At 34.9% G+C, this 23606-nt stretch overlaps 1 protein-coding gene across 2 annotated transcripts in view; it reads left to right on the top strand.

The window, feature by feature from the left end:
* LOC125061769 (ATP-binding cassette subfamily C member 4-like) overlaps positions 1–23606 on the top strand; it is a 55336-nt gene that overhangs the window by 16445 nt on the left and 15285 nt on the right. For both annotated transcript variants that reach the window (XM_047667368.1, XM_047667367.1), the window contains exons 8-23: positions 57–182; positions 1889–2046; positions 2698–2862; positions 4513–4650; positions 6167–6334; positions 8438–8545; positions 9530–9768; positions 11875–11927; positions 13472–13681; positions 14549–14779; positions 15617–15723; positions 16945–17068; positions 17956–18129; positions 19727–19854; positions 20953–21075; positions 22912–23034. In XM_047667368.1, the coding sequence (XP_047523324.1) occupies positions 57–182; positions 1889–2046; positions 2698–2862; positions 4513–4650; positions 6167–6334; positions 8438–8545; positions 9530–9768; positions 11875–11927; positions 13472–13681; positions 14549–14779; positions 15617–15723; positions 16945–17068; positions 17956–18129; positions 19727–19854; positions 20953–21075; positions 22912–23034 (2375 nt within the window). The remainder of the gene's footprint in view (positions 1–56; positions 183–1888; positions 2047–2697; positions 2863–4512; positions 4651–6166; positions 6335–8437; positions 8546–9529; positions 9769–11874; positions 11928–13471; positions 13682–14548; positions 14780–15616; positions 15724–16944; positions 17069–17955; positions 18130–19726; positions 19855–20952; positions 21076–22911; positions 23035–23606) is intronic.

Raw genomic sequence — 23606 nt, 5'->3', positions numbered from 1 at the left:
AACAATAGGGCGTAATTTATCTTGTCAACATTTATCAATTGTATTCAATTATGCAGATGAGAGAGAGGATTTATCGCTACTATCGAAACCAGCGCCAGTCGAATTTAATGGGAAAACAATTGAAAATAAAGATTCTGTACTTCAAAAATATTCAGTTAGCAACGAAGCAAGAAGCTCAGTAGGTGAGTTTTTTTAATGGACACACAAACGGGCAGGAGGCTCATCTGATGCTATGTGATAGCCCATGGACACATTGCCAGAAGGCTGGCGAGTGCGTTGCCGTCCTTACAACAACGGGTATCCTCTTTTTTTGAAGGACCCTAAGTCGTATTTGTTCGGTAATACGCTATAGAATATTTCTTTAGAAGTACTAGCCGTTTCGCGCCCGCTTTGCTGGACGAATTAAAATAAATTTTATGTTTCATTATTTTTTTTTTCATAGTTTTATTATTCTTCTTTTTAACTTCCCGCTAAGAAAATTGAAATATTTCGAAAATCGAGTTTTTAACAGATGTTGACGTTTAGAGGTTCTAGGAAGCCTCCCCGAATAAATTTTCATAAAAGTAAAACAGCAATAAAATGAAGGAACGTGGAATGGAATTTAATAAATAAATAGCCATAAACCATCTAGGTAAAATTTCGCATCGAATGGTGGTAGTTTCATGTCGATACGATCAGTGGTTTAGGCGTATTGAGCCTCAAACGAAGACCATTTTCATTATATATATATAGATTATTGCCTTTCCAAGCTACTGATATTCATTACCACTACTTACTATTGAAATTGTTGAGAACCTTTTAACTGCAGTGACACATATAAAGCAATAACTATAGATTTAAAAAATTCGAGTAGCAATTAAATCAAAATATAATTTATTCATGTAACGCAATTTGCACTTAGGCACTTCCAAATTTACATTTATTTCGATCTCCTAAATCAACGGCACGTGGTGCGGTCGAGAGCGAGAAGAACTTGCAATAAACACTCTTACTCTTTCTAATCTCTATCTTACATTATATGACTTTTTTTATGGCTCTGGCACGGTTTGTGCATTAGCCAGCGTCAAGTATAAGATTTTTATAATTCGCACTTTGTAATTTGCCATCCTCGGCCTAGAACGTATTGCTACGTTCTAAACCTTCACAGTCTCCTTTCTTAGGTAGCATACTCACTGCTTGCCTTAGAAATTCGACCGTACCCTCCATGTACGGTTTAAGCACTCGCCCGGTACCGCACAACCCTCCCAAAGGCCGAGAACAAATTTAAATTAAATTAAAACTTGCCGTCGAACCGGGAATCGAACCCGGTACCCCTCACCTAGCTGACACTTAATAAGACCGCTTTGAATTAGGCTAAACAATCGAATCGACACTTTGACAGTTGACATACTAATTGTCGCCATTTCAAGAAATTTGTTCCAAAACATGGCTGTGTTTTTATGTTATTGCTGGCTTGAAATAGGTCGATATTTTTGAAGTGAAACTTTTTTATCGGGGTTGGAAAAAAATTTAGTGCAACATTTTTTCGTTATGCGTCACATTTTTCCGTTACGCGCCATGTTGCTTTTTGAAGACAAACTTCTTTATCGGCGTTGGAATGAAAGTTCTTTATCGACGTATGGGAGAAATTTTGTAGCAAAATAACGACAACAATGATAGTAATAATTCTATTACAATTAATGAAATTCTGTAATAATCTTAGTAGTAATAAGGTAAAATGAAATAATTGTATTTGTATTCATGTCTATGATAATAAAAGCCTTTTGTTAAACTTTATTTAACCAATTTCGTTAAGTTGCATATAGTAGATCATTTTTCGAAAAATAAGGCCATAAAGAAGTTTCACTTCTTACGTGTGTACATCTATTACACGCACACATTTTTTTAGTATCCTCACACTCGCAGTCCGAAGGGTTTGTTGTTGAGTTGGACAACGTGACAGCTTCTTGGAAGAAGCCAGACGAGACAAAAACTTTAAAAAATATATGTTTACGTTTGCGTAAGAATAAACTATGCACAATTATCGGGCCCGTTGGTTCTGGAAAGGTAAGATATACTCTCTTATTTACGCATCTTTTTTAATATTTCTCGTTTTTCAATTGTTTTTTTTTTAGAGTTTATGGCCTGGTATCTATCCCTTTAGACCTTTAGGCCAATTTTTCTATTTACGATTCTGTAATTCCTTTAGCGATACTAATGACTTTTTGTTTCGCCATTCCAAGGTGGTAACTTTGCGCTGGCTACGGATAATGAGAGAACTAAAAATAAAAAATCAGTGGCGCTACAACCTCTTTTAGGTCTGGGCCTCAGATTTCTGAATCTGTTTCATGATATTTTTTTCAATGTAATAGGCAGGTAGGTGATCAGCCTTCTGTGCCTGACACACGCCGTCGACTTCTTGGGTCTAATGCCGGTTTCCTCACGATCTCTTCCTTCACCGTTCGAGCGAATGTTAAATGCGCACATAGAAAGAAATTCCATTGGTGCACAGCCGGGGATTGAACTTACGACCTCAGGAGTCACACGCTGAAACCACTAGGCCAACACTGCTCTAATGAGAGAACTATATCGATTTAACAGTAAGATTGGAAGATGCAGAGTACGGGTGCCGTTCAGTCGGCAAATACTAGATTACCAAAAGTATAAAAAATAGAATACCCTTGCTGTTTTGCGAATAAGAAAACTTTTTTTTTACAGTCTTCTCTTCTCCAAGTTCTTCTTAACGAGTTACCGGTTCTTAGTGGTAATGTTACCATGAAGGGAACTGTGTCGTATGCCTCACAGGAAGCCTGGCTATTTCCCGCGAGCGTCCGAGAGAATATACTATTTGGGTTGCCATACGATAAAAATAAATATAATGAGGTACCCACATACTACGATTACGATTAATTTATACAGGGTGGCCAAAAAGTCGTGGATTAAACGCAAATAGGGGATAGATGAGGTCATCAGCGGCAAAAAATTGTTCTACGGGAGGTCTCTAAGCTCAACCCCTGCATAGTTATAATTTATTTTGCGTCTTATAAAGATATTAGAGCGATTCAGGGCCATGTGTAATACCTATTCAGAATCCCTATGAAATGCGCCAAAACTTGTAATATAGGGTCACTTTTCGGTAGAGTAATTTTTTTTCACAGTGGGGTCCGAAGTAAATAAAAAGTTTTGATTTGAAAAAAAATTATATCGTATAACTTAATATTATCTTCAATACACTCAATAAACATCTATAAATAGTATGGCTAACGTAAGAACTCATCAGTACCAATCTAGTGGATATTATGAGAAAGATACAGGATGTAGATTTTTTCGAATTTTAATAAGAAAAATTAATTTTCTTATAAAACGCAAAATAAATTACAACTCTGCAGGGGTTGAGCTTAAAGACCTCCCGTACAACAATTTTTTGCAGCTGATGACCTCATCTATCCCCTATTTGCGTTTGATCCACGACTTTTTGGCCATCCTGTATATTCACGCCTTTTTCCCGTAGGGGTACACCATGGATCCCCACTTGCTACCGTCCTTACCTCTCTCGCTTCATCCACTTTCATGACATTCACCATCGTCGGTTGTGGGTACTTTTCACTTGTACTCTAGTACTCCTGGATTTAGTCCGGGTGTGTCGAGGCGTACCTAACCCGACGACCACGATTGCCTTGAATATTCTTCTTGTCCATTTCTTTTATTATGTATATTTTTTTTGTGATATTAAAATAAACTTTATGTAACTAGATAATGCGTTACCCCAAAGAAGTATAACTTCAAAAACGTGTGTACTTCCGTACACGCGTTAGAAGTTATACTTCTTTAGGCGCGTTATGAAAAATTGATGAGAGTGAAATTTTACTTTGCGCGCACCGTGACACAAAATTTACAGAATGAAGTTGCCCACGGAAGATGCTACGGCATTGGACATAGTTTAAAAACAACATTCGAATAATAATAGAATTTATGTTACTTGATGATGATACTATGAACTTTATTGACTATAATGACTCCTTTTCCAGTCTTTGATTATTAAATGTAATTAATTATTTGCATGCAATCAAAAACTATTTTTAATAATGCCAAAGAAGTATAACTTCTAACGCGTGTACATATTTTCAATTTCCCCGTACTAGACTATCTAAAGTTAGTAATTCGGGGAAAGGGATACTCTTCTTTAATAAAATCCCAGAGGCTCTTTTATCTCTGCCTTTCCATAAATTTAAGAAATGTATTAAAGAAAAGCTGTGTAAAAAGGCTTACTATAAAGTCAACGATTATCTAGTTGATAAAAGGGCCTGGGACTAGTGCTAGACAGGCTACCTCTAATTAATTTGCGATAAAGGTAAAAAGAGTACCGAGAGTTTTTTACGCCGGCTATTTCTTTCTTTGCCGATGAGTAGGGATGCCAACAAATTCAAATTTAATGACGTGGAATAAGTGATACATGTATCTTATGTTCCATAATAAACATATTTTATTTTATTATTTTATTTTTCATAAGAACGCACACGTTTTATTTTATAGGTTTGCAGGGTATGCTGTTTACTTCCGGACTTCAAGCAATTTCCATACGCGGATTTATCTTTAGTTGGAGAGCGCGGTGTTCAATTATCCGGGGGGCAAAGAGCCAGAATCAATTTGGCAAGGGCTATATATAGAGAGGTATTTCATAAATTTTCCATGAATTTGACTAGCAATAAATAACTTTTTTACATTAATTTACGTGATACGTTGAGGCTATTGAGAATTTTTTAAGGGCAAAACCATTTGAATTATTAAATTTATGTTAGTCTTAAGTGCTAAACAGTGGTAAATGGTAATAGTAGAGAAGAACAAAAGTCAAAAGTCAAAAATCAGTTATTCATATAGGTACTTATGAACGTCAAAAAAGAAATATATTTTTTTTATGATTGGACAATTCACACCAATTGACCTAGTCCCATGCTAAGCTGGTGAAGCTTCTATTATGGGTAGGCAACGGATATACATACATATTATATATAGATAGACATATACATACATATTAAAACACCCAAGACCTAAGCACAACACCAAATGCTCATCGATGTTTGTCTCAGCCGGGGATCGAACCCGGGACCCATGGATCCGCAGTCAGGGGTACTAACCACTAGACCAATGAGCCGTCAAACATTTAGATTAAAAATTAATAAATAAAACATTAAAACAAATTTAAAAAGTTTGGTCCCTGTGACCTTCAGTGCATGCATTTCCTCGCTGTATTGCGATACTTATTCGTTGAGGATAGCACCAGCTCTGGGGTCACCAATACTTATTTATTTATTTATTTATGCTTTATTACCTTATTCACAAACATACACATAACAAAAATACAAAAAAAAACATGTTACAAAAGTTATAAGGCAACGGGCGGCCTTATCGCTAACAAGCGATTTCTTCCAGGCAACCCTAATGTGGAACAATGAAAAAGAAACACCTACAGAGGGTAGAGTACAAGAATTGCAAAAATTATTAACAAAAAAAAAACTCAAAATAACCCGTTACTAAAACTAAAATAAAGTAAAGTCTAAAGGAAAAATAACAATAATAATAAATAGAACTATGTATAGACAAACATTTAAAATACAATACAATACAAAAGGTTAACAGAGTCACAATAATTAATATATAAAGGCAGAGGCAGCTAATTACGAGGCAGAAAGAAAATGATCAAAAAGAAGAAGAAGAAGACTTATATCTACCAGGCGCCAACTTAAATCTTTAATTAGCTGTGGGGTTCACCCTCCCGGATAATAAATACGACGGAAACAATTTAATTCTTTACTTAACTAACATATATTATTACACGAATAATTTTTCGTTATTTTAATTATGACTTGCCTTTATAGTTTGTCTCTGATTTTTTTTTTTTTAAGACAATTCACACCAATTGACCTAATCCCATGCTAAGCTGGTGAAGCTTGTGTTATGGGTACTAGGCAACGGATATACATACATATTATAGATAGATATACATATAAATACATATTTAAACACCCAAGACCTAAGAACAACACCAAATGCTCATCATATCGATGTTCGCCTCAGCCGAGGATCGAACCTGGGACCCATGGATTCGCAGTCAGGGCTACTAACCACTAGACCAATGAGTTAATAAAGAGATTTAACCTTTAAAATAAATGTAATTAAATTGTTCCAGGCAGATATATATTTATTGGACGATCCATTATCGGCCGTCGACGCAAACGTTGGACGACAACTCTTCGAGGAATGCATAAAAGGCTATCTCCGCTCGAAGACCTGCATTCTGGTCACGCACCAAATACATTTCATCAAATCCGCGGATGTCATTGTAGTGTTAAATAATGTATGTGAGTTTAGATTGTCTAGATTTTCTTTAAAGCCTAGGCTAAACAAAATATATACAACCTTCACTTCACTTCACTTTATTTATAATGGCGACTTCTCATCTAATAATATATACAAGAGGTTAACATTATACTACAAGCTATGGAGGGGAGAATCTTATTTATAACTTTAATTTATTAACAGTAATAAATTTCCCTAAAATTTTGACGATCGGGCTGGATGGGAGGGAAAGTAGGGAGTTAAGGTTACATGGACGAGGGAAATCTGGAGAAAGATGGTCAAATAACGAGTCATTAATTAAAGAACAGTTAAAAAATATATGGTCTGTCGAGCCCTCGTCCATACCACACTCACAGAGAGAACTGTCTTTAATTTTATTTTAGCTAGATGAACGGGAGTACTAGCGTGCCGTCTACGAAGACAGCAGATTATAGACGTGACCTATTTGCTTAAAAACTTACATTTAAAAAACCACGGCGAAGATATACAACCTTTATATGTAGCAGATTCGACGTGTAAAATAAATACACACACACGTCCGACACACGATCGATTCAACTGACAGATTGACACATTTACATTGACAGTTTATAATCTGTAAAATGTAGGTTTAGGTAGTAGTGTTTAATCATCCGGGTTACCAATACCATTTACGTAAGCTATTGAAAACATTAAAAAAAAAGATTTCTATGATATTGCATAATGTTCTTTCTAATATACATAGAGCAGTGTTGGCCTAGTGGCTTCAGCGTGCGACTCTCTTACCTGAGGTCGTAGGTTCGATCCCCAGCTGTGCACCAATGGACTTTCTTTCTATGTGCGTGTGTATTTAACATTTGCTCGAACGGTGAAGGAAAACATCGTGAGGAAACCGACATGTCTTAGACCCAAAAAGTCGACGGCTTGTGTCAAGCACAGGAGGCTACTACTTGCCTATTAGATTTAAAAATGATCATGAAACAGATTCAGAAATCTGAGGCCCAGACCTAAAGAGGTTGGCGCCACTGATTTATTATTTATTTTATTTTGTCTTTCTAATAAAACAAACGACATTATTATTAGATTAAAGAAATATCGTCACTCCATTGACATCGTCATTATTGTTGCGGGTTGTGGGCGTCCTGTGGGTAAAGTGCGACAAAAGACACGAATAATTATCGTACTAATAAGTCGTATCTAGTAGTCGTACTATAATCGTAATAATAGATTTCATTTTAACACTACAAATAACACTTAATTTATAACGCACCAAGGCACCAATCTCACTTGTTATTACAATCTACTAGGCCAAACATCTTCACTACAATGCTCTACAGATTACTCAATCAGAACCGTACCGCGTTCCCTGTACAGATACCGGCAAACATCTTGAACAAATGTCCTTGCCTGCGCACGATTTTTAGGTATCACTGGGAGGTGGGTGGCGGGAGAGTGACGTGTCGATTGCGAGATTGGTAAATCAGTTGACGTTTGTGTGCACGATGCGCAAACTTTCCCCCACTCCCTTGTATAATGCTCAAGAAGTTTGCCGGTATCTGTACGCACTGTCAAAAGTTAAGATGGCAAAAGTTAAGTTAAGATTGGTCGTAACAATATTCGTTTTCTTTAAGTACCTAATGATTTCAAACTGAAACAATGAAATAAAAAATCAATGAAATGATGTTTATTAGTAATCATAACAATCAAATACAGTATTTACAATTTAATTAACCTTTACTACAAATATTATATAAACAAAAATAACAAAAAATTAATAAAAAGAAAATTAATTTGGTTCCTGTAGCAGTATTGCCTCGCTTTTTAAACAAATTAAATTACGATTCTGAAATGTAATACAAGAAATTTCAATGAATAACCACAGCAATCTAAATAAGTAAATAAGGTTCGTAACATTAGCGTGATTCATCATTTCAAAAGGGCATTAAAGATACACATCAGAATGAGCCCATTAGACTAAAATTGGGCTAGCTGAAGATTCGTATATAATATTAAATTTCTCATGAAAATAAAAAAATAATTTTTTGAAATGAGAAAAAAGTTAAACAAATAAAAACAAAAATATACTGTTCATTGACTCGATCATAAACTTTAATTTTTTTAGGGCGCAGTGGAAAATATAGGAACGCTTGATGATTTATTGAAATCTGGAAAGGAATTTTCTACGCTCCTATCAACGATGGAAGATAAACACGAGGAAGACATTGAAAATGTAAGTAAATATTAAAACACAATTCCATAGAAATACACTATTATTTATATAATAATCTATATCTAATATATAAAATTCTCGTGTCGCGGTGTTTGTAGTTAAACTCCTCCGAAACGGCTTGACCGATTCTCATGAAATTTTGTGTGCATATTGGATATAACTGAGAATCGGACAACATCTATTTTTCATCCCCCTAAATGTTAAGGGTAGTCCACCCCTAGATTTTTTTTTAAATTTTTAGATAAAAAATATTTTATGATACAGCATTAAAAAATACATACAACCCTAATTTTCACCCCTCTACTATCAACCCCCATTTTTTATTATAAATGATATACATGGCAAAACGACGTTTGCCGGATCAGCTAGTCTTAAAATATATAAATTACGTGTCACGTTGTTTGTCCGCTATGGACTCTTAAACTACCGAACCGATTTCAATCAAATTTGCACACCGTGTGCAGTTTTTGCAGTTCAAAAATAGATAAAAACAATCCTTGATGCGGATTATATATCATGCTAAAATTTCAGCTCGATAGGTGCAGAACTTTTTGAGTTTTTGAAGTGTACACAATCCAACATAACTTTTTTATATAGCAAGCATGCAAGCTAAAGAATAAAATAAAGTAATTAAAGTTAATTCGATATATTGAAATATTTGTTGTTTTTGTATTACGTTAGATACTTGAGTAAGTAAATATTAAGATTTACTTTTTTTCCCCTTTATGGCTCTGGCACGGTTTGTGCATTAGCCAGCGTCAAAATTTGACCCTTTTCGGTGGAGAACTTTTTTAGTAGCATCACTTATGGAATCTCAGAATTCTACAGAATGAAAAATCAGAGTATAGTTGCCCCTTTCAAAAGGTTTCATATGGAGAAGAATGGGCAAGAAACTCCAGAATTTCTCTTTTAAAGTGGTTTTTACAATATTTTTAATATTTCATAGTATTCACTAGGAAGACTAGATTTTAATAATATTTTTAGGAAACACCCCAATTCGTGAGAGGTATGTCGCGAACTTCAGTGAGGAGCGAGGAAGCTTCTAAAATCGAGAAGGAGCAGATATTAGCAGCGGAAGAAAGGGCGAAAGGGAACCTGAAGTGGAGTGTCATTTCGAAGTATTTGAAAAGCGTGAACTCCTGGCCCTGGGTTGGTCTTACACTGCTATCACTACTGCTCACTCAGGCTGGTGTCTCGTTCAGCGATTATTGGGTTAGCTACTGGTATGGTCATTTTTATTATTTATTATTAATTGAAGTTATACTTCTTTAAGCGCGTTATGAAAAATTTATGAGAGTGAAATTTTACGATGCGCGCGCACCGTGACACAAAATTATCAGAATGAAGTTGCCCACTAACGAATTCTTTTTAAACAAGCCGGGCGCCGAGCATGCGCGAGATCGCTCGCGCCCATATCGATGGGAATAAGAGAATCTACAAGTAAAAAGAAATAGAATATGCGTGAAGTTAGCAGCTATGCCAAGAATTTTGAATGACCTTTGTAGTACCTTTTAAACAAATAATGGAGTTTTAATTATTTTTTCAAAGAAATTTAGCAATGCTTTTTCACAAAGACCTATTGTTACTTAGTTAAAAGGTTATGAAACATACCTAGTTATAAAATTGAATGAATAATATTAATTAATAATTGAATAATATACTAAATATTACTAAATTATTAACGTTAAATATTAATTATTTAATATTTAAAAAAAATAAAGAAAGCCAAAGAAGTATAACTTCTTACGCAGCACGCGCGTACATAAGTACACGCACCCTTCTTTTTATTAATTGAAGTTATACTTCTTTAGGCGCGTTATGAAAAATTTATGAGAGTGAAATTTTACGATGCGCGCGCACCGTGACACAAAATTAACAGAATGAAGTTGTGGCGCACGGACGCCGCCTCTGTTCACTGTGTATTAAATATTAATAATATTTATCCACATGCTTTGAGTTTCTACATTTAAAACACGTGTAGTCCGGTCAATTTAGACATCCAAGGTTACAATAATTCGCACTTGGCTGAATATTGGTAGGATTGCTTAATACACTATTATAAAGGAAATGTGAAAAGTCCTCATCGATCCGGCACGTGCAAAAAAATTTACTCCGGGTCAAAGATCACAAAAATGGGTTTTTCGCGATTTTCCGCAAAATGGTAAGTTTTATCATAAAATTAGTTTTTGAATCGTGATATCTCAAAAACGGTGGCTCTTAGGAAAAAAAGTATTTAGACATTTTTTATAGATAATTATCTGATCTACAATTTTGGTCTAAACTAATTTTATGATAAAACTTACCATTTTGCTGAAAATCGCGAAAAACCCATTTTTGTGATCTTTGATCCGGAGTAAATTTTTTTGCACGTGCCGGATCGATGAGGACTTTTCACATTTCCTTTATAATAGTGTATTGAGCAATCCTACCAATATTCAGCCAAGTGCGAATTATTGTAACCTTACCCCTATTTTTTAGTCTAATTTGACCGGATTAGTGTATTCATTTTGTTTTCATTATACAAGTGCGAATTTTATAAGTGTGTCTGAATTATAATCAGAAGTGATTTAAATTGAATATTTAAATCAATACTAATTAATATTAGAAAATAATAAAATATAAATATAATATTAATAAATATTTATTTATTTAATTTTTCAAATGTAAACTGAACTTTATTGACTATAATGACTCCTTTTCCAGTCTTTGATTTTTTAATTGTAATTAATTATTTGCATGCAATCAAAAACTATTTTTTATAATGTCAAAGAAGTATAACTTCTTGGCATTATAAGGTGTAACATAAATTCTATTATTATTCGAATGTTGTTTTTAAATTATTTCCAATGCCGTAGCATCTACCGTGGGCAACTTCATTCTGTTAATTTTGCATAGGACAAATTTCACTATCATCAATTTTTCATAACGCGCCTAAAGAAGTATAACTTCAAAAATATCCTAAATATTTTGTTTTTTTTTATTTATTTTTTTTATGGCTCTGGCACGATTTGTGCATTAGCCAGCGTCAAGTACTATAAGATTTTTATAATTCGTGCTTTTTGCCTTAGAAATTCGACCATGTCCTCCATGTACGGTTTAGGCACTCGCCCGGTACCGCACAACCCTCCCAAAGGCCGAGAACAAATTTAAATTAAATTAAAACTCGCCCTCGAACCGGTAATCGAACCCGGTACCCCTCACCTAGCTGCCACTTAATAAGACCGCTAGGCTATAAGGCCCCTAAAATATATTGTTGAAGGCTTTATTTTACGTAGGACGCATTCCACATACTGATTCCAGCTCATTAAAATTGCTTAATGAATTCACAGGACAAATGAGGTCGATAATTATGAGCAGAACTTGCCGCCGGGGGAGAATTCAGGTGACATTTCTAAAAATCCGTATTTATCATTCAATCTGTAGCGAGTGAAATTTACTATTTCCAATTATTAATGCCAGTAAGGTTTTATAAATGAGTCATAGAATCTGGTTATCGTAGCATTTAGCAAATTTTTTTAAGAAATAATAATATTTTTTTAACATCTACGTACCTATATAGGTACAACATATATATGTTGTCAAATATTAATTCTTTTTTTTAACTTTTTAATTCAAAATGCTTACACAGTATTAATTAATATCTAAAAAAAATTATTATTAAATTAATTAAAAATTATTAAATTGATTAATTAAGTTAGTTAGTGAGTTACTTAGTTTTATTTAGTTCTAAGGTTTTTATTAAAAACGAACAGTTTCTTTGGGATAGCATATATAATATATTATATGCATATTTTGTTGGTATGTAGCTACTGAAGGTAAACTAAGTAAAATCATATTAAGGACCGATCTGGTATCCAAACTCCAAAAAGTATATTGTTTCTTTCCAATTTTAGAAAAAAGATACAATAGAACAATAACAAGGCAGAAAAAATATATGGTGGAGTTGAGTAGTTTATGTATCCATTTTGAAAGATCGATACACGATTTAAATAACTTCGCTTGATAGAAAAAAAATCCAAACATAGCCAATTTTTGACACTTTGAATTCATTTTATGACAAACGTTATAGAACATGATTTTAATTTTACACGTCATTAAAAAAATTAAATTAATTGAATGTTTTACATAACTAATTGTCATTACGGGCCGGCGCGCCTCAGTGCTCCAGCTCTCCACTGCGCCCCGAGATACTGACACAGCAATTCGAGCTGGGATAGGGCCTAAAGGCCGATTTACATTATCTTAGTGTTTAGGAGAGTGCTTTAGGATAGTACTTTAGTTGAAACATGTAAACGCTACTTGCTTTAGTATGGTTCTACTTGACTTTCAAGTTGAACCAAAATAGAATCGCTTTTTATTTTTGTTTCAAGTGATACCCCTCCCGCGCCCGCGCAACCCTCGAGATCTTCCCTCGTTGTGTGTAAACACGTAATTTAGTAAAATCTTTAGGAGAGTGTTTTGATAAAAAGATGGCTAAATGGTCGGAAGATACAACTATCAAATTTGTGTCTGAATATGTTGTTCACGAATGTTTGTGGAACGTTAAAAACAATTTATACAAAAACAAACAGGCTAGGCATTGGGCATACACTGCCTTAAATGAAGCTATTTTATTTATTATTCATATTTAGTTTATTTATTTCGAATAAAATCTCGTCTTCTATTTGTTCCATAACTACAGTTAGTATTTTGCGTAGAATAGAGCGTATTTGCCGACGTCGTTGCGCGTTCATTGTGGCGCTGTAATGATACTCTACTGGAAGAAATGTAAACGTTCACTCGCAACGCACTAAAACACTAAAGAACTTGCCTTTCAACTTGTACTAAAATACTCTACTAAACACTAAGATAATGTAAATCGGCCCTAAGGCGGGCACGAAGTTCGGGAAGATTTTGTATATTAGTGCATGTAATAATTTGTTCCAGATCCCGGTATCAATGTAATCATGGGTCCTCTAACAACTGGACAGTATCTATTAATAAGTGGTTGTGCAATCATTTATATTCTAATCATGACGCATGCGCGAATCCTCACATTCGTTGTCGTCACTATGCGTGCATCAATTAATCTTCACAATAATATGTTTAATAATTTAATCAGAGCTCTAATGAAGTTTTTCGACACAAATCCATCAGGTAAAATAATTTAAGTATTACATATATTAATAAGATGACGGTCAGTGGCAGCTAGGTGAGGGGTACCGGGTTCGATTCCCGGTTCGAGGGCAGGTTTTAATTTAATTTAAATTTGTTCTCGGCCTTTGGGAGGGTTGTGCGGTACCGGGCGAGTGCCTAAACCGTACATGGAGGACACGGTCGAATTTCTAAACACAAGCACGAATTATAAAAAATCCTATACTTGCACGCTGGCTAATGCACAAATCGTGCCAGAGCCATAAAAAAAAAGATGACGTTCCTGTGTTTCGGTAAGAAGGCCTGTAAATCACCAAAATCTTTTTAACAAAATAAAAACCAATGCAACACAAGTCAGGACATGTCGTCGATTTTTGGATTTGAGGCATACCGGCCACCTCACGATGTTTGCTTTAATTTTACTTTTATTTCTACACCAACTCTGTTGAGTTATAAATTCTAAAATGAATAAAGAATAATTCTGATACCAGAAGTTCTTCTTGGGGGACCTGTCCAGTATGGTAGCCAAACATGGGCTCTAAAACAACACATGACTAACAAACTGGCAGCCCACGCGCAATGACGACTCATTGGTCTAGTGGTTAGTACCCCTGACTGCGAATCCATGGGTCCCGGGTTCGATCCCCGGCTGAGGCGAACATCGATGTGATGAGCATTTGGTGTTGTTCTTAGGTCTTGGGTGTTTAAATATGTATTTATATGTTTATCTAACTATAATATGTATGTATATCCGTTGCCTAGTACCCATAACACAAGCTTCACCAGCTTAGCATGGGACTAGGTCAATTAGTGTGAATTGTCAAAAAAAAAATCTATGATGATAAATAAAATAGTAATAAATATTTTCAGGTCGTGTATTAAATAGATTCTCTAAAGATATCGGAGCTATGGACGAGACATTACCCAGAAGTTTCTTAGAAACAATACAAATGTATATGTTCGCGCTCAGTGTACTGACATTGAATGCGATAGCTCTACCCTGGACTTTAATACCAACTTTCGTACTCCTTTTCATATTTTTCTTCCTATTCCGATGGTATTTGAGAGCCGCTCAGGCCGTCAAGAGGCTGGAGAGTACAAGTATGTATATATGGTAACCTCCCGTAGGCTCATTTGCCCCCCCCCCCCCCTCATATGAACCTATGTTGACTTATGTTAGTCATAGAGCTCAGAGCCCCCCCTTGAATCTCTGGGTGCTCAGAGTCCCGGTGGAGGACACCCAGAGGGTGATTCATCACCGTGAGTGCGTGTGGTAACCCGGTGGGATTTCTATTTGTTATGTACCTTCATATTTCTCGGATGGGCTCCGGATATATCTCTCTCAACGCACATAATGCGAGATATTTATTTATATTATTATTATTTATTTATTTAAGTTCACCATATCATCTTAATAAAAATCTTACTAAATTACGTGCCACATTGTTTGTCCGCTATGGACTCCTAAACTACCGAACCGATTTCAATCAAATTTGCACACCTTTAAAAGATAGGATAGCTTACATCTCAATTTATACCCGCAATATTATTTTATTGCAAAATATTTGTTTATGATTCGATAGTCACAATTCTAACAGATGGCGCTGTGTTGAAAGTACCAATGTTTCACATAAGCTACAATGGCCATAACCACCAAAAAAGCATGGTGGTGCTCATGGCTGGTGTTCTCCTACCGTTTCCCTTGAATAGTTTGCCACTATGTAATAATATAACAAAAACCTTAGGCACAGCAACGCTTGGCCGGTGTGCTAGTATATAATGTATACTAGCTAAGCTACTATATATACTAAGCTAGTTCACCGATAATTCGGTGAACATAAATTTAACAAATCAATAAAAATATTAAATATCTTTCTTTTTAATTCATTACAGGCAATATTTAATTAAAAAAAAAACTATACAAAAACCTTTTTTCAGCAAAAAGTCCCGTATTTAGCATGATAAGTTCAACAATTGCCGGCTTGGGAACGATTCGAAGCTCAAATTCACATCTCAGATTACTCAAGATGTTTGATGATGCACAGGTTAGTTGGCGCTGAAACTCTTCATCATAATGTCCTCAATTCCATGTTTCTATAAATTCTATTCTATCTTATTATATATATTATTATATTCGATTATATCTTTTAAAAATTTTGTAAAAAGAAATGTCTTTTTAAATTTGGCGACAAGGCCGATGGCTGGCCATGCGTCATACTCTCGAACGGGTGGTACTTGTGGTGACTGGTCGTACTTGAATTCGTGTATGCGGTGATGTTAGTTATTTTTACTATGTATTTGCGTATTGTTCCCACGATGGGTGCTCCTATTATTATTATTTATTACTTAAGATGTCATGTGGAACATGGTGTAATGTTTGCAGCTCCTTACAAACGTTGTGTAAAACAAAAAACTTGGCGATTAAAAAGAGTGACGGAGAGTTATTACCAGTTCTTCTCTTCCGTTCTACGCCCTTGATTTGAGAACTGGCAGTAAATGTAAAATTAGAAGCATTATATTTCTTTTTTGACGTTTATAAGTGTACATTGTGTTACCTACATGAATTAATTTTTGACTTTTGCAACGTTTTGCCAGTTCGTGGGATTTGTAACAATCATTTTTCCAAATGAAAATTTGGCGTCATTACGTATGTTCTGGATCTTTTCTATATCTGTTTGGTGATCATTTTTCTTAGGCAAGTGATCGGCCTGTAATCACCGTTGGTCTTAGGCATTCATTTGCCGTACGAGTGTTAAATTCCCTAGGCCAACACTGTTTCTAAGAAATACTAGCCTCGCACGTTGATATTGCGATGGAACCTTGTCACAATAACAGCTGCGTGACGTCATCCACCGCAGAAAAGTACAGACAACAAAAAAGTTAATAATAATAATATTCATTTATTTGCTTGATATTATTTTATATTTTATTTCTTGGTTTATATTTTGAATCAATAAGTTAGAGTCCTCTTTCTCCTTAACGAAATAATTGTCCACTTTCATAATCATTTCACGAGCACGGCTGTTAATTAGTTTCTTGGTCATTTTAATAGGATAAGTATGATAACAAAACTAAACAACAAAAATAAAACAGGATAACGAAAATAAAAAAACACGTGGTAGATGTACTCAATACGCGTAAGCGCTGGCTGACCTTGCGCACGGTACTGACACTGACAGTTCGACTACGTCACTAAGATGGCCGCCAGTCGCAATATCAATGTGCGGGACTAGTATAAATAAAATTTTGATGGATATTTTTTTTAGGATGCCAACACAAGCGCATTTTTCTCGTTTCTCGGTGGAGCATCAGCGTTTGGATTGTATTTGGATACAATTGGACTTGCCTATCTCGCAACTATCATAGCTATCTTTCTCTTCCTAGATTTTGGTATGTATTTTTTTTTTTTAATTCTCAATCCATCTGCAATCAGCCTTTTGGCTTTTATCAGATTTTGGTACGTATACAATTCTTATATACCTCGGCTGCTGCATTGATAAACTCAAAAACTGTAAAAATAACGATTATTCTTATGATGTTTTAAATATATATACCGAGGGCTTGAATCAGTCTGTTGCACAGATGACCGTTATCAAAGACGTTGCGGTTACTGAATGCTGTCTCCGACACTATCCACATATATATAATATATACCGTATATACGGTACGTATATTTAAGATTATATATTTTACTTTTAATTTCGAAATTATCGTATCGGCTTATGAATTTTAATATTATAGAAAATAAAAAAATAAATAAAAAATAAAATAAATTGTTTAAACGTTTCATTATACAATGCCAGACTATTAATTTAGTGCGTTGCGTTGACTTGAAATTAAAACACAGAATAAAAATTTGTGAAATGACAGAAATCAGATGAATGGAGTGACTGACGCCATTACATTATTCTAGGAATAGCTCCGTTATTCTATATAATATTTCTTTCTTATAGTATTCCCGAATAGGCCCACTATTCTTAGAATTTATTTATTTAGTTATCAAGCTTACGACATCACACACAGTCCTAAATTTACTAATTATTTTACAAAATCTTACATCTAAAATGTGTGACAATTAATGCAAGCAGAAGTTTCTCGAAAAAAAAAATAGAAATTAAAAAAAATATACAACTAAAACACACACGACAATACAAGCAAATTAGAATTGCAGATGGTAAACCGTAATCTTGATTTACTCTCGATTAACTGACGATTTATTCTAAGATTAAGATTTACTTTTGTATGGTCTACCCTTAGACAAATAAATTAATTATTAGGTGACATAATACCGGTCGGTAGCGTCGGACTCGCCGTCAGCCAATCAATGTCTATGACAATGATACTCCAAATGGCGGCCAGGATCACCGCGGATCTCTTAGCGCAGATGACTTCCGTAGAACGAGTGCTCGAGTACACCAACCTACCTTGCGAGGAGAACATGGAAGATGGGCGTAAGTACAGGCTATTGATAAATCACTTTTTTTTTTACATGGAGGACACGGTCAAATTTCTAAAAGACAAGCACAAATTTTAAATAATCCTATACTTGACGCTGGCTAATGCACAAATCGTGCCAGAGCCATAAAAAAATCAAAGTATAAGTTGGCGCCTGGTAGATAGTTTCCGGTACCCCAGCGCTGGTACTCGCTCAATAAGCACCGCAATACAGCGATGCCAGCATTTTGATTACTCTGAGACTGGGATCGAACAATTTTATTTTGATTTATTATGTAAAGATTAAAAATAAATAAGTTAAAAATAACTAGTGGCTTCAGTGCGACACTCATCCTTGAGGTCGTAGGTTCGATCCCCGGTTGTGCACCAATGGACTTTCTATGTGCGCAATTAACATTCGTTTGAACGCTGAAGGAAAACATCGTGAGGAAACCGGCTTGCCTTAGACCCAAAAAAGTCGACGGCGTGTCAAGTACAGGAGGCTAATCACCTACTTACATTGACAAATCATGTAACAGATGCTGAGCTTAGGGGCCTCATAGCCTAGCGGTCTTATTAAGTGGCAGCTAGGTGAGGGGTACCGGGTTCGATTCCCGGTTCGAGGGCAAGTTTTAATTTAATTTAAATTTGTTCTCGGTCTTTGGGAGGGTTGTGCGGTACCGGGCGAGTGCTTAAACCGTACATGGAGGACACGTCGAATTTCTAAAAGACAAGCACGAATTATAAAAAATCCTATACTTGACGCTGGCTAATGCACAAATCGTGCCAGAACCATTAAAAAAAAAAAAGATTCTGAGGCCCAGACCTAAAATGGTTGTAGCGCAACTGATTTTATTTTTATTTATTTTTTCATAATTGTTAATGAAGGATAATGTGAAAGTTAAAACTAATTTATTTTCTAAGAAAAAAAAGGATTATAAGTCAAATATGATGTTTTCTTGATCAGAGGTGTAATCAGAATGACCAAGTAAAATGTATTGAAAGTTAAAATACGCCTTGTTCCGCTTGTAGTAAATATGACATTTGCTGCGTAGTTGCTATTTAATAAGTTCAGGCGCTATGCACCAACAAATACTACTAGTCCCGCACATTGATATTGCGACTGGCGGCCATCTTGGTGACGTAGTCGAACTGTCAGTATCAGTACCGTGCGCAAGGCAAAGTCAGCCAGCGCTTACGCGTATTGAGTACTACTACGTGTTTTTATTGCTTTTTATTTTCGTTTTCCTGTTTTATTTTTGTTGTTTAGTTTTGTTATCATACTTATCCTATTAAAGGAGCACAAAAGTAATATTAGTAGGTAATTTATAATTATAATTAAATACCCATAAATATATGTTTATAATATAAATACCTATAATATAACCCTAGATTATAAACTTTTTTCACCAGAGGTGTCAACACACGAAAAGAAGATTACCGTTACAGATTGTTCACCTACAATCAAGCAAATAAATGAATATTTTTATTATTAACTTTTTTGCTGTCTTCACTTTTTTGCGATGGATGACGTCACGCAGCTGTTATTGTGACAAGGTTCCATCGCAATATCAACGTGCGGGGCTAGTAATTATTTCTTACTTTTCTGTGTAGCTACTCAACCTCCAAAGGAGTGGCCAACGGATGGAAAAGTAGAATTTGAAAATGTCTACTTAAAATATGGAGAAGACGACCCACCAGTGTTAAAAGACCTCAATTTTGAAGTCGAAGGTGGTTGGAAGGTAAGATATGCTATTTATTTATTGACACTTTGTGACCTTATACAAAATCATACATCAATAATATGTATAAACAAAAATGTAAAAGCTAAAGCAAAGGTTAATTAATATATATACATATATATATATAAAGAAGAATTTTAAATATATTTAATGACTGAGCTCGTCTGATATTAATTGGTAAGGAATGCCGTAACTAATGTGAAACATAATGTGCTATTAAAAAAAATGCAGGGTTTTTCAGGCTTTGAGTACCTGATTATTTCATGAAGTCTATCATGTCAAAGGGCGTGGTTATACAAACTAATTATAATTGCTATGCAATTCACTATTATAAATTTTTCGTATAAGGTATCAAAATTTCTGTCGAACTATAATGACGTAACATTACTGTCAACATTACCTCTAATGTCATGCCATAGATATAAATTGTTATAACTATTCAAAATTAGCCTAACTATTGAGTTAACTAAGTTTGTACGGTTCATAATCATTAAATAATAGAGGATTTAATTTTTACTCTATATTAACAACTCGTAAAATAATTAAATGTTAATTGCTATAAAACGAATGTTAATAGTAGAAGAGAGTGCCTGCGTCTGGCTAATCTCTCCGGGCGACGATTTAGGTAATCGCCACGCTTATAAAACTAAGAAAGCCTTAGTGAGCAAAATACAGCCTTGGCTCGTACAAAGTCAGATCAAGATCATGAGCTGTTTCTGAGCGAATATGCTGCTGTTTTTCTAAGAAAATACCACCAGCTCTAGTAATACGGCTCATTGGTCTAGTGGTTAGTACCCCTGACTGCGAATCCATGGGTCCCGGGTTCGATCCCCGGCTGAGACGAACATCGATGTGATGAGCATTTGGTGTTGTGCTAGGGCTTGGGTGTTTAAATATGTATTTATATGTCTATCTATCTATAATATGTATGTATATCCGTTGCCTAGTACCCATAACACAAGCTTCACCAGCTTAGCATGGGACTAGGTCAATTGGTGTGAATTGTCCAATCATATTATTATTATTAATACTCTAGTGGCTTTATAATCTGTGTATAACTCAATAGACAACTCGGCCTTAAGATGTTCGATGTTTTAGGTTGGTGTGGTTGGTAGAACTGGTGCTGGGAAGTCATCGCTCATCGCTGCTTTATTCCAACTAACCAATATAGAAGGGAAGGTCAAAATAGATGGCTTCGATACGAACGGGATGCCGAAAAGTGTAAGTTTAAAGTTATAGCGTATCCAAATATAGGTGAAAACATGGCGTATGGGAAGTCACAGACCAAGTTCATAATCAAGGCCGAATTAATTGTAGAGACAATATTTTCTACCAATAATAAATAAAAAAAATGTGAGCCGTCACGGGACGCCTGGCAGATGTGAAACATCGACATTATTTTGTAAAAGTAATATATGCAGAAAAGAACAGATTGTGATAGGAACTAAATATGTATGTCATAATGATAAAATAAAATATTACTATTTTTTTCCAGATAACGATGACTATTTATTGAATAAACATTTATTTCGACACATACGCACATTAAAATCGTGGCTACTTAATTCGTTTAATCAGTGACTTCGAAATACACACACCGTACACAATACTGCATATATACTGTATATATATATATATATACCATCATATAGCGTGGCGCGTCGCCACGGCATGCGTCGCCACGCCAGAAATCGGTTTTACGTGCGGCAATAGATGTTTCACATCAAAAAAGGTTTTTCAGCTTACATGCTAAATATAAAATTTTCCTACACTCATATAAACTTATTAAAGTCAAAGACAAAATCATTTATTCATATAGGTAACACAACGTACACTTATGAACGTCAAAAAAAAAATATATGCAATGCTTCTAATTTACATTTACTGCCAGTCTCAAATCAAGGGCGTAGAATGCAAGAGAAGAACTGGCAATAAACTCTCCGCCACTCTTTTTAATCGCCAAGTTTTGTTGTTTTACACAACGTTTGTAAGGAGCTGCAACCATTACACCATGTTCCACATGCCATCTAAAGTATAAATAATAATAAAATAAATTAAAAACAAAGATTTGTCCTCTATCAGCACGAGGTATGGTGAAATAGGAGCACGCACTTACATTCTCGTGGGAACAACATGCAAACTAATTATACTTATTATATATCGGCAAACGGTTTATTTATTTATTTACAGCTTGTATCAAAAACTTCCTCTAAATGTTTCCAACCGTGGCGTTCACCAGCGGTTCGGATTCACATTGGACCCGCTAACATTATTATATCGTCGTCCCATCTTCTTATCTGCCTTTCTACCATTACAGCAATATTAATTCCATAGAAAATAACCTAAACCTTTTCATAACCAACAATAGACAATCCAACTTGTTAATTCTGTGTTAAACTAAATATGTCTCTACCGTTTCCCATGCCTAGTGGCTTATCAGTACTCGCAGCACCAACCCCTCGCCTGCATCACCTGCATAATCCATAAGGATTTAAAATAGGTTACAGCTAGATTGGACTGTATCCAACGGGTTAATTCTTAATATGATACATTCTCAAGTTGATACCATCACAACTACCTACTATCATTTTATGCTTAGTTTCGGTGTCTTAAACTAAGTGTATCCAATCTTACCCAAAACGAACAATGTCGGATACGGTAAAACGGGTTGAACGGGTTAATATGATACATTCTCAAGTTGATACCATCATAACCACTATCATTTTATGCTTAGTTTCGGGGTCTTAAACTAAGTGTATCAAATCTTACCCAAAACAAACAATGTTGGATACTCAACCAGGAAGAACGGGTAAACCCCATACATTCTCGAGTGGATACAGCGAGTAAACTATTAAATGTTTTGGTATAAAAGGAACACAATTGTTTAGATTTAGCTATGAAGCCGGCTTGTATGCTTAGTTTCATGGTCCAAAAGTTTTAAATTTCACAGATGGACTCATTATTGAAGCAATGCCTACGATCAATTGATATAAAGATACTTTGTTCGGAAGTTTACGACCTTACTTACGTCATATAAGGTGAACATTTACTTTGCAGCTCTTACGTTCAAGAATATCTATAATTCCACAAGAGCCAGTCCTGTTCTCGGCTTCGTTGAGGTACAATTTGGATCCATTCGACAGTTATAGCGATGAAGACATTTGGAGAGCTTTGGAACAGGTATTTCACATAAATCTAATACATATGTGTGTGTATTTTTCTGTAAATTTTTTTAAATCTATCTCTTTGTGTATAGATTTTTTGAAATTTATGATCGATGAAAATTCCGCAAATTTTTCCCTACTCTTTTTTGGCCTCCTTAGTTGTTGTCTACATTATATATACTAGTTAATTGCTATGACTATACTTCGATAAGAGTCAGCCTATTAGCATGAGTGACTTTCTAAAACTCAAATCATTTATTTCAATTAGGCACTTTTGAAAGTCAAAATGGCAAGTTAAAATATTTAAAAAAATACTAATTGCCTATCTAGTTAAGTAAAGATATAAATATCACAAAAGAATATTTCTACATAATTAAGTAAATTTACATTTTTTATTTTAAAAGATACTTATCTAACTTCAGGGTGTCGGTTTTTTGTGACGGTGTGCGCCCGAATCGTAAAAATTTACTCTTATAAATCCCTAACGCACCAAAAGAAGTATAACTTCAATAAAAGTTTACAAAACCAAAAGGAAAATGAGGCCTAGACCAGATGTTGTTGCGCCAATGTGTGTATGTTACACACAAA

This window comes from Pieris napi, chromosome 24 (assembly GCF_905475465.1).
Source record: "Pieris napi chromosome 24, ilPieNapi1.2, whole genome shotgun sequence".
Lineage (NCBI taxonomy): Eukaryota > Metazoa > Arthropoda > Insecta > Lepidoptera > Pieridae > Pieris > Pieris napi.
This window is presented reverse-complemented; position numbering and strand designations above follow the sequence as displayed.